The sequence below is a fragment of the Biomphalaria glabrata genome, chromosome 14 (genome assembly GCF_947242115.1).
Source record: "Biomphalaria glabrata chromosome 14, xgBioGlab47.1, whole genome shotgun sequence".
Taxonomy (NCBI): Eukaryota; Metazoa; Mollusca; class Gastropoda; family Planorbidae; genus Biomphalaria; species Biomphalaria glabrata.
Window position 1 is genome coordinate 27,645,147 of NC_074724.1, and position 12,931 is coordinate 27,658,077.

The following is a 12,931-nucleotide window of genomic DNA, read 5'->3' on the forward strand; positions in this document are numbered from 1 at the left end:
AATGTGTTGAATGGTTCTTAAATAAATCCAACTGTTCTTAAAATGTTTTTACATATGTTAAAATGCTCCTAAAAATGTCAAAAAGCTCTTAAATAATAACCATATCACAATGTCTCCAGATGTTCTATTTAGCAGGATTGCGCTGTCAACAGTTTACAATGTACATATTGATTGCTTGATCATGAAAATAAACATTTTCTAGAAACAAAAACAAAATTATCTTGAACGTCAAGGACATGAGTTCGTGTACAAACATGGCATTAAATTTTGATCATTGTGTACATATACAAAAACCATTACAACCTCGACTAATTAAAAAAAATAAAGTTGATAGAGTTATCTAAAAAAAGCAAATAACATGTTTCATATTGGATTAAGGAACTGAGCCTCATAGTTCTACAAATTGACCTGCCTCCCCCCCCCCCCCACTTTCTTGCATTCATTATCAATTTTTAAAATTATAATTAAACTTTTACTATCGTCTTGAAACAATAAATAATTAAGCTAAAACAACATCCGACTATTTACCAACTAGACTACGTTGGTTCTAAAGAAATAGTTTACGAATGGCTACCAGTGGCGTAGCTATGGATTTGGGGGCCCGGGAGGCTTGACTTCTTTAGGGGCCGCTGCAGTTTGACATTCAACACCATGACACGAGATAATGGCATAGTATTTAACGTAAAAGCAAATTTCGGACACTCATTTGGGGGTCCTCTCAAGTGGGGGCCGGGGGATTTAGAAATTTGGACCCCCATCTCCTCATCCTAGCTACGCCACTGAGGGCTATGTTACATACAATGTAGATCAGCTCCATTACATTAATTAAAGCGTACAAAAACTCATGTTGAAAAAAAAAAACATAGCATCGAGAAACAAAAATTGTGTGAATAAAATTATTTTGTCTTACACTAGTTGAAATCTCGTGCTCTGAAAAGCAGGCGAGAGCGAGAAACTGCCTCTATATGACGTTAGCAAGCTTAAAAGAGATTCATCTTACGTTAGCACTTGATGTAAATATTTCGCCAAAATTTTGTTTGACGGACAAATAAAATTGGCAACTAGATCTAAAACTTGTTCTTTAAGGGACAGTGCTTTTTTTTTTGTACCCACAAAAGAGTGTCTTTTCTACTTCAGTATGGATTGACCTTTAATGGCCACAAGATTTCTATGATTGAAAAAAATAAAAGTTGTGATCTAATTTCTCGAGTTTTTGACCTTCTGGAGATCACGTGGTGTCCACGTCTGCTTCTTTCTTCCAGCTCTGTAATCAATAGTGGAAATAACATGTCCGTCGAGGCGTCTCCCGCGGTGACGTCATACGCTATCGTATTTCCTTTTACTGTCCTTCAGCTGCATTCTGGGAAGGAGACAAGATGGAGTAGACGCATGAGGAGCAGGCGAAGCAATAACGTGGGTTTGTGAAATAAGTGAAGATTGTTTTTCGAAAAGATAGAAAATGAGACAAGAAGGGAAAAAATAATAAAATTTTCCTTGGCCACAGGAAACAATTTATCTAGACTTGTCATTTGTGCGATGTCATTTTACGAATGTCATTAGCTTTAAACGTTCTGTTCCATCTTGTGGCATGTGATGTCAATTAGTGATGTGGTCATCCATTACATTCGTGGCCTGGAGAATGACATTTTCGTCCATCGTGTACGGTTATTCGCGAGAGCGTGTCGCGTGTGTGTTTGAGTGTTTGTATGAGCGAGTGTGTGTGTATAAGAAAGCGTATCTGCACGTAGTGATATATGTATCTGGATATATGCCAAAATTGTTCTTTTAAAGGATTAGTCCTATTGCTGTGAATAAATAATTGCTGTATATAAACCAATTATGCAAATTTATGTAACCTAGCATGCAATCATAATGGCGGGTTATGTGGACAAAGCGGAGTTAACCTAAATCGGCATATAGCACAGACACAGAAATAGATGATCATTTGAAAATATATGTAATGACGAGGAAAAATATTTTTTAAAAAGTGTTTTTTCAACAAAGGGAAAGAACTTTAGACTTACAATTGTATCTCTCAATAATGTAGAAGTTATTTCCCTTGTTTTGACATCAAACAAATAATTAATTACGAATGATTGATAGGCTAGTTGATTAATTTTGTAATTGATTCATGTTTTGTTAGGTACAATAAATATTTAAAGTTTCAACTTGATCCGAGAAATGGGTGTGGGAGAAATACCGTTTACAATTATCTAAGGGGACAAAAACCTACATATTTAGCCATATCTGTGAATACTGAAGGATTAATTTCCTATGTTGGTATTATATAAAATAAGTAAATACCAAAAATTAATTGACTAATTGGTTTATTGATTTATGAATTGTCTTCACCAATGAATAATTTTGCAGAGTTTCAATTTCCTCCGAGTATAAGGGTGTGGGAGAAATAATGTGCTGAAACCGTTTTACCAGACAGACAGAGTTGATATACATTTTGTAAAAAGAATAAAAACGCTCTTCCCAAATCTTGTCCTCTCTCCCCAGCACCCCCACCAGTCTACAAATGTATCAAGCTTCTCTAGTTTAAATGTGAGCCCTGACAGGCCGAAAATATAATTACCTTGTTGTCTCATTGTGAATATAGCAGGTGGCGGAAGTGACGTCACATTTCAACTTAACCCTGATGTCTGCACATGTCAACTTCCTCCAAATCTGAAAAAAAAAAAAAAACAACAAACAAACAATACTATTTTTATAAAGGAAATAAACTGTCCTGTTATGTCTATGTTCTGCTTGGTAAACGTATCAATGTCCTGTTTGGTCAATGTTCTGTTTGGTTGGTCAATGCCCTGTCTGGTCAATGTTCTGTTAAATTCAGTTTCCCTGAGAAACTTGTGAAGTGTAACACGGGAAATTGCAGTAAAGAGAAAAAATAACACTTAGGCTTCTGTTGATAAAATAAATTGCGTGTGAGAGAGAGAGAGAGAGAGAGAGAGATAAAGATAGATAGAGAACGCAAAGTAACAATGAAAATGATATAACACTAAAATAGATCATATACAAATGAAAGAATGATAGAGACAAAGATTTTAAGGAACAATAAATGTAAGCAGAGATAAGAGAAAGACAGGAAAGAGTGCCAATGAAGAGACTGTATGTTAAAAGTCAAGAACATCTGATAATACGCAAATAAAAACTGAAGCTAATGATTTTCTGAGAGAGAGAGAGAGAGAGAGAGAGAGAGAGAGAGAGAGAGAGAGAAGCACCACCTGAAATTCCGGATGAGTTGAGTGACTGCTAAATGGTGAATGACGTCATCTAAGATATTTATTTTCTCATTCCAAACAGACACATACACACACAGGACTGTGTTACTCCATGTTACACAGACACACACACACATAGGACTGTGTTACTCCATGTTACACAGACACATACACACATAGGACTGTGTTACTCCATGTTACACAGACACACACACACATAGGACTATGTTACTCCATGTCACACTGACACACACACACAGGATTGTGTTACTTCATGTCAGACACATACACACTCCATGTCCTTATTCCTCCAATTCCGACCCGTACGACAACTTACTTATCATTTCCAGTGTCCAGTAATCTTAATGAGCCGCCATTACGTTATCACGTACACACAAAATAAATTACTAATAAAATGTAATGAAAGTTTATAAAAATTATTCGTTATCGTAAAGCTACCTCATAATAAAAGGAAGAAAATTACTATCAATAGGGGGGCGGGGGTCAATGTAGCAATGATTCCTTGCCATCAACGCAATGATGCAGTAGCGAACCTTCTAGAACCTCTATTTGGATAACAGAATAAGTACGCACGCACTTAAATTATATATTCTTATAAAGATAATTGGGGGGGGGGGTGGCTGAGTTGTTAAGCGCTTGGCTTCCAAACGTGGGTTCCTGGGTTCGAATCTCGGTGAAGACTGGGCTTTTGGATTTCAGGATTTTTAAGGCGCCCCTGAGTTCACCTAACTCTAATGGGTACCTGACTTTAGTTCCGGAAAGTGAAGACGGTTGGTCGTTGTGCTGGCCACATAACACCCTGATCTTTAACCGTTGGCCAAAGAAACAGATGACCTTAACATCATCTGCCACATAAATCGCAAGGTCTGAAAGGGGAAACTATAAAGATAATTGAATGATCTCACAAATTAGGTCGAAAGGTTTTTTTGGTTTATTTTAATACATTTAGTAATTTACTAGTTTCTACCAAGTGAAATATTGGTCCCTCTTAACTGGATCCGCAAGTAGTCTGGGATTTGATTTTTCGTGATTAAATTAATTCGGGTTTTTATTAAAAACAGCAACGTAAATCTGCCGATCCCTTTAAAACGCCCATTGATTTTGCCAGACGTCAGATTGATTTAAAAAAATATCCCAGAATGCTATAATTTTCATGGAACTTCCGTCTAAGCTCGCAAACCAAAACTCAGGAAGTTCGTTGTTTGAATCTTAGAAAAGCGCTCCAATCTGCATTGTTTAAAAAATCCACGATAAGTCGCAGAAATATTTAGAGTTTATTTCAAAATCTTATAGCTTATTACCCTGCAGCGTTGCTCGAATGATAGCAGCATACAGGATTGAAATCAGAAAGGGTTAACAGCAAATTGGGTTGTCAATAAAATAAATACATTTGTCATTAGAGAGGGTTGTCAAAAAAAAAAGGTTAGCAGAGAGGATATATTTTTGTCAGCTAAAAAACAAAGGTTGTCAGCGAAGAGGGTTGTCTACAGATCACGTTTGTCAACAGATAGGGTTGTCAAAAAAGGGTCGGGGAACCAAAATAATTAGAATGCCCTCTGGCACTTTTGGTAGCCTACTTCTGGTGACCCCTGACCGGGAGTGGAAAGCCTTGGTTGCTTGTATTGACACATCGCTCTTACGGTGCAAGAAAAATGTCCAGCAGGGTAGGTCTAAGAGAAAGCTGACAGAGAGAGAGAGAGATCTAAAAACTTAAAACATTATGAAAGAACAAACTCACCGTAGTAATGCCCCCTTGCCCACATACACATGATGTCAACAAATAAACAAACACATACACACACACATACACACACACACACACATAGCCACAGAAACAGATAAATATGCAACAGAAAATCAACCACTAAAACCAAGTCCGAGCATTGACCAACAAAGTTCACCTTTCCAATCTACAACGTCCGCTGCACCCAATAATCCATACATGGTGAATGACGCATAATGGAAGTACTTACGTGTGGTGTATTAATTATGCACATTAATGAACTATAATTATAGAGTTTTCACCAAAATGGCTGTCATTAAATGTGTCTGGTACAAGTGACATCAGTTGAGGAGGACCTTCATTATGATAAGAGGTCAGATAACAACATGGTCTAAACCAGTGATGCCCAGCCTAATTCGACCTGCGGGCCATTTTAATTTCCGACACTCGTGTTGCGGGCCACATGGCCGAAAATGTACACAACAAAACGAAATTGACCCTAAACAAGTTAATTAGAAACTTGTGAATCTGGTACTTACATTAATTAATAGGATATCAGAAGTGTATTTTTTTTTCACGCGTCGGAAACTGGCTTCATTTCTCTACTTAAAAATTTACTCAACATTGTAGATAGCTTTACCAACGACTCTTTTTCTTATCTCGTGTTGGTAAATATTCCCATCGATCCTTCAGGTGTAGCTAAATAATCTTTAATTTGCAGCTCAAACTAAGAATGTTTTGTTATGCGTTTATTGTTGTTGTGCTCTATAACAGCCACACTTTACAAAACAAATATGTTGGTTTATTCTCATGTTCCATAAAAAAGTAAAGAGCAATTTATTTTTCCTGGTAGATTCTAAATTTAGTTTCTTCGGCTCTCGAATTTCAAAAGTTTACAAATTTTAAATGTGGCACCAATCCATTAGAGATAAAGTAAGGGCTGTCAGACCCCTAACTTAGGTTAAGATACATTTTCATATTTTTTTTGCTTTGAAAAAGGAGGGATTTTCTACACTTTGTACCGACGTTTCGGCGGGCCGGATGAAACCACATCGCGGGCCGGATGTGGCGGGCCGTATTCTTGGCATCACTGGTCTAAACCAAGAACGAATGACGTGCTTGGAACGAGCCTTATAGGTATGTACTAAGGTATTTCGTTGAATGTTAGTGAGCCTTATATCAGGAAACATACACATTGTACTCAACCTTTAATAGAGAACACGCTAAAGTTACATACTAAACAACAGGGAACATGCAACCGTTATAAGCGAGAAACATTCAGTCCATTGTTGCTTTATAGTAAAAAAACTTACAACTTTTACTTTACCCTATGGCAGGGAACATACAACTTTGTAATTTATATTTGGCATGGTAAATACAACTTTTACTTGACCATATGTCATGGAACATACAACTTTTACTTGACCCTATGTCAGGGAACATACATTTTTACTTGACCCTATGTCAAGGAACATACAACTTTACTTTGCCCTATGTCAGGAAGCATACAACTTTATTTACACAACAACAGGATGCAGAAACTTTGCCCTGTAGTAAAGAACAACAAACTTTTGATCACACAGTAACAGGGAACATACAGCTTTTCCTTTAGCAATAAACAAAACACTTGCCTAACAACGGAGAACATACACATTTTACTTTGCCTTAAAGCCCGGAACTTGCGACTCACAATAAACGACATCTGAGAATATTTTTTTTTATTTTGCCCGATGACAGGGTACATAAACATTTACTTACACAACAACAGGGAACATACAACTTTTATTTTGGCCAATAGTGGGGAACATATAATTTATGTGCCCTAATGGAGAGAAATGAATATATTTTCTTCCTGTGTTGTAAAGGAACGTATGACTGTTTCTTACCATACTTGGGATCATACACACATTTTTTACCCTATAACATACAGCCATTCCTTATTCTATAAAAAGGAGCATATATTAATTCCTTGCTTTATTACAAGGAATATACAGTCATTACTTGCTGTACTATAATAGGGAACATACAGCCATTACTTACTCGATAACAGGGAACATACAGGATCCAGCAGACACAGAGAAAAAGGATCCATTTGGGACTACAGTCCAACCCGTGGTTGTACAGCGAGTGGTTGGTCACGCACAGTCTGGTCCGCTTGGACTTGAGCGAGTGGATGTCGTCACAGCTAGTAATGGCGTCCCGTACTTCCATGTACCAGTCCAACAGGAGGTCACTAATGTCCAGCTGAGGAAACATAGGAAATGAATATACAATGGTTGAAATGACTGTCCAGTGGCCGGACGCTTAGTACTTAAAGGGGCCAAAAGAAAGCGTGGTCATTACACGCACGTATATGGCAGGCCCGCATTATGCTCTTTAGAGCCTTTACAGCGAAAACATTTTCTGTCCAGAAGTAAACATTGGTTCCGTCTGATTTCTATCATAGAGTCAGGCTTGAAAACAGATTATTGGAAGTTTTTTTTTCTAGAGAGATCATTGCATCACCATATCATCCACAAATCAATGGTGTCCAACCATTTTTCACTACATGTACATACAGATATACATTTACAAGACACGCACCACGTGACCCACCACCGCAAGGCGTTGAGACAGTTATTGGACAACATACAAGAATGGCTTGGCCTCTCTCTTGATACTCTGCTAAGAACAGCTGCTCACTGCCAAGAATGTGGATGACTTTAGGCGAACTGTCACAGCGGACTTACTTCGGAAGTTAACGGACAGATAAAGATGATGAATACAACTGAAACACTGCAGCTTCCTATTGCATCGTTGCTTCGCTTCGATTGGGGAAAGGGAGGGGGGGGGGGACAGAAATTCCAGCTAATGGTGGGATAAATTTTAAAAAACTAAAAGATGAAAAAAAAATTTTGGTTTAAAAATGAAAATTCATTTATTTGTTATAATTTAGATTCGGTTGTATTATATCACCTCGGAGTGGGGGTGTTATGAATAAAAGTAGTTTAGTAATAGCCAGTTTAAAGTCCACTTCAAAATCACTAGCCACTCCTGAACATATGGACAGTACAAAAATTTAGAACAAGTAGCTCAAGTGGGACTTCGATAAAACGATTACAAAATCATGTCAGCGAATTAGGGGAACTTCTTTTCTGTGACTATCTAAAAGTACACTTGACAGTAACAGTTGATTAGCTCCCCTTGTTTCTACTCTCTTTTCTACAAACGTGATGCAAGGAAAGCCTAACGCCAAACCATTCTCTAATTCTCACAGAATGTATGGGCTTCAACCACCCTGCCCCCCGACTAGTATTTTACTTTTCATTTATGTCACTGTGCTTCTAAAACCAATGGGGTTATCTAGAAATGTTTGTAAATGATGCCTCACAGAGTCAAAGAGAAAGATCATTTATTAACAAGCTAAATATAAAAAATTCTTTAAAAAAAAAAAAAAAAAGCTTATCTAAAGGGGAAGAACTCCGACCTTAAAACTATATCTACCAATAATGTACAAGCTATTTCCCTTAGTCGATATCAAACAAAATAATTAATTACCAATAATTAATTGACTGATTAAGTACTTTTGTTTATCGATTCATGTTTTGTTAGGTACAATAAATAATTGTTTAAAGTTTCAACTTGATTGGAGAATGTGTGAGGGAGAAATAGCGTTAACAAATATTTAAGGGGACTAAACCCAACACATTTAGCCCTACCTGTGAATAATGAAGTATTAGTTGTCCTTGTCGCTACTAAACAAAATAATGAACTACAAGTTAATAACTGTCCGATTCGTTATTTTTTAAAAAAATAGATTGAAGTCTTGCCTATGTCAATGAATAATTATGTGACGTTTCAAATTGATCCGAGAATGGGTGTGGGAGAAATACCGTGTACACACTTTTTTTTACCAGATAGACAGAGTGAGTTGATAAAGGCTTTATAAAAATAGTGAGACATTCTTCGGATATGATCAAAACTAGCGAAAGTTGTAAGTTTTTAAGAACAGCTAGTCAGAAAAATTTGTTTTTACTCTTTCGCTGAAATATTTCTTTCTTTCTCTTTTTCTCTCTTTTTTTTTTTTTGGACAGTTTCTACCGGATAAAATCTAATGAGCGAAGTAAAGAAAATGGAAGTAAATGTAGGTCAGGGGTTATACAAGTCGCAAGCCACGTGACCTTTTAGGTTGCCGCCATTGGCTCTACGCACTGCCAAACACCAAGAAGTTGCTGAGGATAAAGCGGAAATCAGATTTCATGAGTTTCCATCAGTGCTCGTTACAGGAGAGCTCCACACTCCTGGTTGGCGTGACATGATGGGCAAAGTGGGCTGAAAGATGGTTGGGGTCTGAGAGAGAGAGAAAGAGAGTAAGACAAAGAAATAGAGAGAGTTCTAGATAGAGAAAGAGTTGTACAAGATGAAATACGAATGGAGAAATAACGAGAGACAGAGAGAGAGAGACAGAAAGATTGAAGAGAGTGAGAGAGAGGAAGAGAAAGAAAGTGAGAGTGAGGAAGAGAGAGAGATTAACATAGAGAGAGACAGACAGAGAGAGTGACTGACAGAGAGAGAGAGCCAGACAGAGAGAGAAAGGGCCAGGACAGAGAGAGTGACTGACAGAGAGAACGGAGAGAAAGAGGGAGGAGTGAGAATCGGACAAATAGTGCAAGTGAATAATTGAGAGAAAGAGAGCATTGGCAGGAAAGAGAGAGACAGAGACTTACTATGAAAGAGGTTAGATAAAAGAGAGAGCGTTGAACAGAATAGAGAGAGGGAGAGAAGAAAGAGAGTGATAGAGAGAGGGAGAGAGAATAAAAACAAAATGGGAGAGAGATACAGTATAGTTTTGGGTAGCAATTTATTTAGCAAATTGAAAGTCTCTCAGCAGCACGAACAGTGCGAGTAAGAAATGCGAAAGATGTTAAATATAAGATAAGATAAGATAAGATTTAATCAAAGTGTCATTTCTTCTTCCAGATTAATTTCCTCCCGTCAAGACTTTCACCAATGAAAAACTTTTGACTTCTGCAGATTTCTTCCAGTTCTTTTTCTCAATCTTGGACACCTGGCTTAAAATTACTTCCCTTTACGAGACAGAGTTATTGTTAGCGATGATCAGAAATCAATGAATGTCCAGGAGTAAAAAAAAAAAAGTAAAAATTAATTGTTTAGCAAACATCGAAATTGTGTTTGTCATTCTGTATTTCACATCGCAAGACATCTAACGTCACCTTTTAAACAATATCTCTGTATTAGAGGTCACGGGCTTTCCCGCCAAATTATTTTTTTTCCAAACCAGGCTGGCATGTCACTTTAAACGTCGAATAATGACCTTAAATTTAAATAAATGTATCATTAAATATTCGTACCCAGGAATAAAAAGGAAATCCAATCAAAATTAAAGTGAAGTATTTTGAATTTTGAGGCTCTCCCCGACAGAGTATCCCGCTATTGATAGCTTTTAACTGCTCTGGAAATTGGGTCTTACATATATATTTAATGGGTATCTGACTTTAGTTGGGGAAAGTAAAGGCTGCTGGTCGTTGTGCTGGCTACATGACACCCTGCTCGTTAACCATTGGCCGAAGAAACAGATGACTTAAGTATCCCCTTCCCTAAGATGACTTTAGTATCCCTATCCCTAAGATGACTTTAATATCCCCTTCCCTATGATGACTTTAGTATCACCTTCCCTAAGATGACTTTAATATCCCCTTCCCTAAGATGACTTTAGTATCACCTTCCCTAAGATGACTTTAATATCCCCTTCCCTAAGATGACTTTAGTATCCCTATCCCTAAGATGACTTTAATATCACCTTCCCTAAGATGACTTTATATCACTTTCCCTAAGATGACTTTAGTATCCCTATCCCTAAGATGACTTTAGTATCCCTATCCCTAAGATGACTTTAGTATCCCTATCCCTAAGATGACTTTAATATCCCCTTCCCTAAGATGACTTTAATATCCCCTTCCCTAAGATGACTTTAATATCCCCTTCCCTAAGATGACTTAAATATCACCTTCCGTAAGATGACTGTAATATCACCTTCCCTAAGATGACTTTAGTATCACCTTCCCTAAGATGACTTTAGTATCACCTTCCCTAAGATGACTTTAATATCACCTTCCCTAAGATGACTTTAGTATCACCTTCCCTAAGATGACTTTAGTATCCCCTTCCCTAAGATGACTTTAATATCACCTTCCCTAAGATGACTTTAATATCACCTTCCCTAAGATGACTTTAGTATCCCCTTCCCTAAGATGACTTTAATATCACCTTCCCTAAGATGACTTTAATATCACCTACCCTATAGATGACTTTAATATCACCTTCCCTAAGATGACTTTAATATCACCTTCCCTAAGATGACTTTAATATCACCTTCCATATAGATGACTTTAATATCACCTTCCCTAAGATGACGTTAATATCACCTTCCCTATAGATGACTTTAATATCACCTTCCCTAAGATGACTTTAATATCACCTTCCCTAAGATGACTTTAATATCACCTTCAGAAAGATGACTTTAATATCACCTTCCCTAAGATGACTTTAATATCACCTTCCCTATAGATGACTTTAATATCACCTTCCCTAAGATGACTTTAATATCACCTTCCCTATAGATGACTTTAATATCACCTTCCCTAAGATGACTTTAATATCACCTTCCCTAAGATGACTTTAATATCACCTTCCCTATAGATGACTTTAATATCACCTTCCCTAAGATGACTTTAATATCACCTTCCCTATAGATGACTTTAATATCACCTTCCCTAAGATGACTTTAATATCACCTTCCCTAAGATGACTTTAATATCACCTTCCTTAAGATGACTTTAATATAACTTTCCCTAAGATGATTTTAATATCACCTTCCCTATAGATCACAAGGTGTGAAAAGGAAACATTACTTTCCTTACCCCTTTCAGACCTTGCAATCTTGATGGGAGTTCGTTCCCCTTCATGGTCCTTACGAAATTTCGAACAAAGCAATATTGCTGGTTGGCTAAGTTATTAGAACGTCGTGCAATTTACATGAATGTTGTGGGTTCGATCCCAAAACTTAATTTTTCAGTGAGAAAGAAGATGAAAAGAAAGTTGAGTTGGAACATAAGGAATATTTTTTAAAACAAACTTATATATGTATATATTTTTTATACAATCTATCTTAATAGATATTATACATTATTTTTTATATAACACTACAAACGCTTTATATTTACAAGTCATTGATAATGTAAAATGGAGGACATGAATTAGTAAAAGCAGCTCATTAACAAAATTTAAATCACTAGAGAAATTTTAAAAAAATATAAGAATGTTAATAACTCTCTCAATATATGTTCAAACCTTCCCACGAATTTAATTTGTACAAAGATGCACCTACGACAACAAACAGGGGTAAGAGAAATTAGTTTATTGATGAATCTAAATGCCAACAAAATTGGAAGGGGAAGGGGAGTGGGTAGTCATAATCGTCTGCAAATATTTTGCGCCAGTTTCCATTTTCTATTCCGGGTTGTACTTTTTACATTACCAGGCGCCAGATGGAGGCTCAAATCTTGACTCACTAATTAAACATTCTTTCTCCCTTCTTTCTTACATTTTCTTTCTTTTTTTTTTTTTCTTTCCATACACTCGTCTGCTAACGTAGAGGAAAACAGACCTCCAGGCAAAACCGCTGGTTCTTGTTGACGTAACGAGTGGCCAGATGGAATCCAGACTTGACCTGGGGCCGTACAGACGGGTGATGACCATTCAATAACACAGCAAAGTCGTCTGGGGAAAGTGGTCAGAATAATAATATATACAAAAGTCGGATTATTAACAAAAAACGAAAGAAATGAGAGTAGAGTAAATGTGAATTAACCTAAGGTGGCCAGTAGTCTAAGTCCTAATTCTAAGACTTCACTCTAAGTCTTAATATTGAGACGTAATTCAAAGTCATGTTTCTAAGTTG

The 12,931-nt window shown here is 36.9% G+C and overlaps 1 protein-coding gene across 4 annotated transcripts in view; it reads right to left on the minus strand.

Annotated features, from left to right (window-relative positions):
* Positions 1-135: 135 nt before the first annotated feature.
* Positions 136-12,931, minus strand: part of LOC106073929 (uncharacterized) — a 118,101-nt gene continuing 105,305 nt past the window's right edge. For all 4 annotated transcript variants that reach the window (XM_056011038.1, XM_056011037.1, XM_056011036.1 and 1 more), the window contains 4 exons: positions 12,638-12,750; positions 7,012-7,215; positions 2,582-2,673; positions 136-1,360 (listed from right to left, as the gene is read on the minus strand). In XM_056011038.1, coding sequence (XP_055867013.1) covers positions 1,318-1,360; positions 2,582-2,673; positions 7,012-7,215; positions 12,638-12,750 — 452 coding nt within the window. In that variant the 3' untranslated portion in view covers positions 136-1,317. The remainder of the gene's footprint in view (positions 1,361-2,581; positions 2,674-7,011; positions 7,216-12,637; positions 12,751-12,931) is intronic.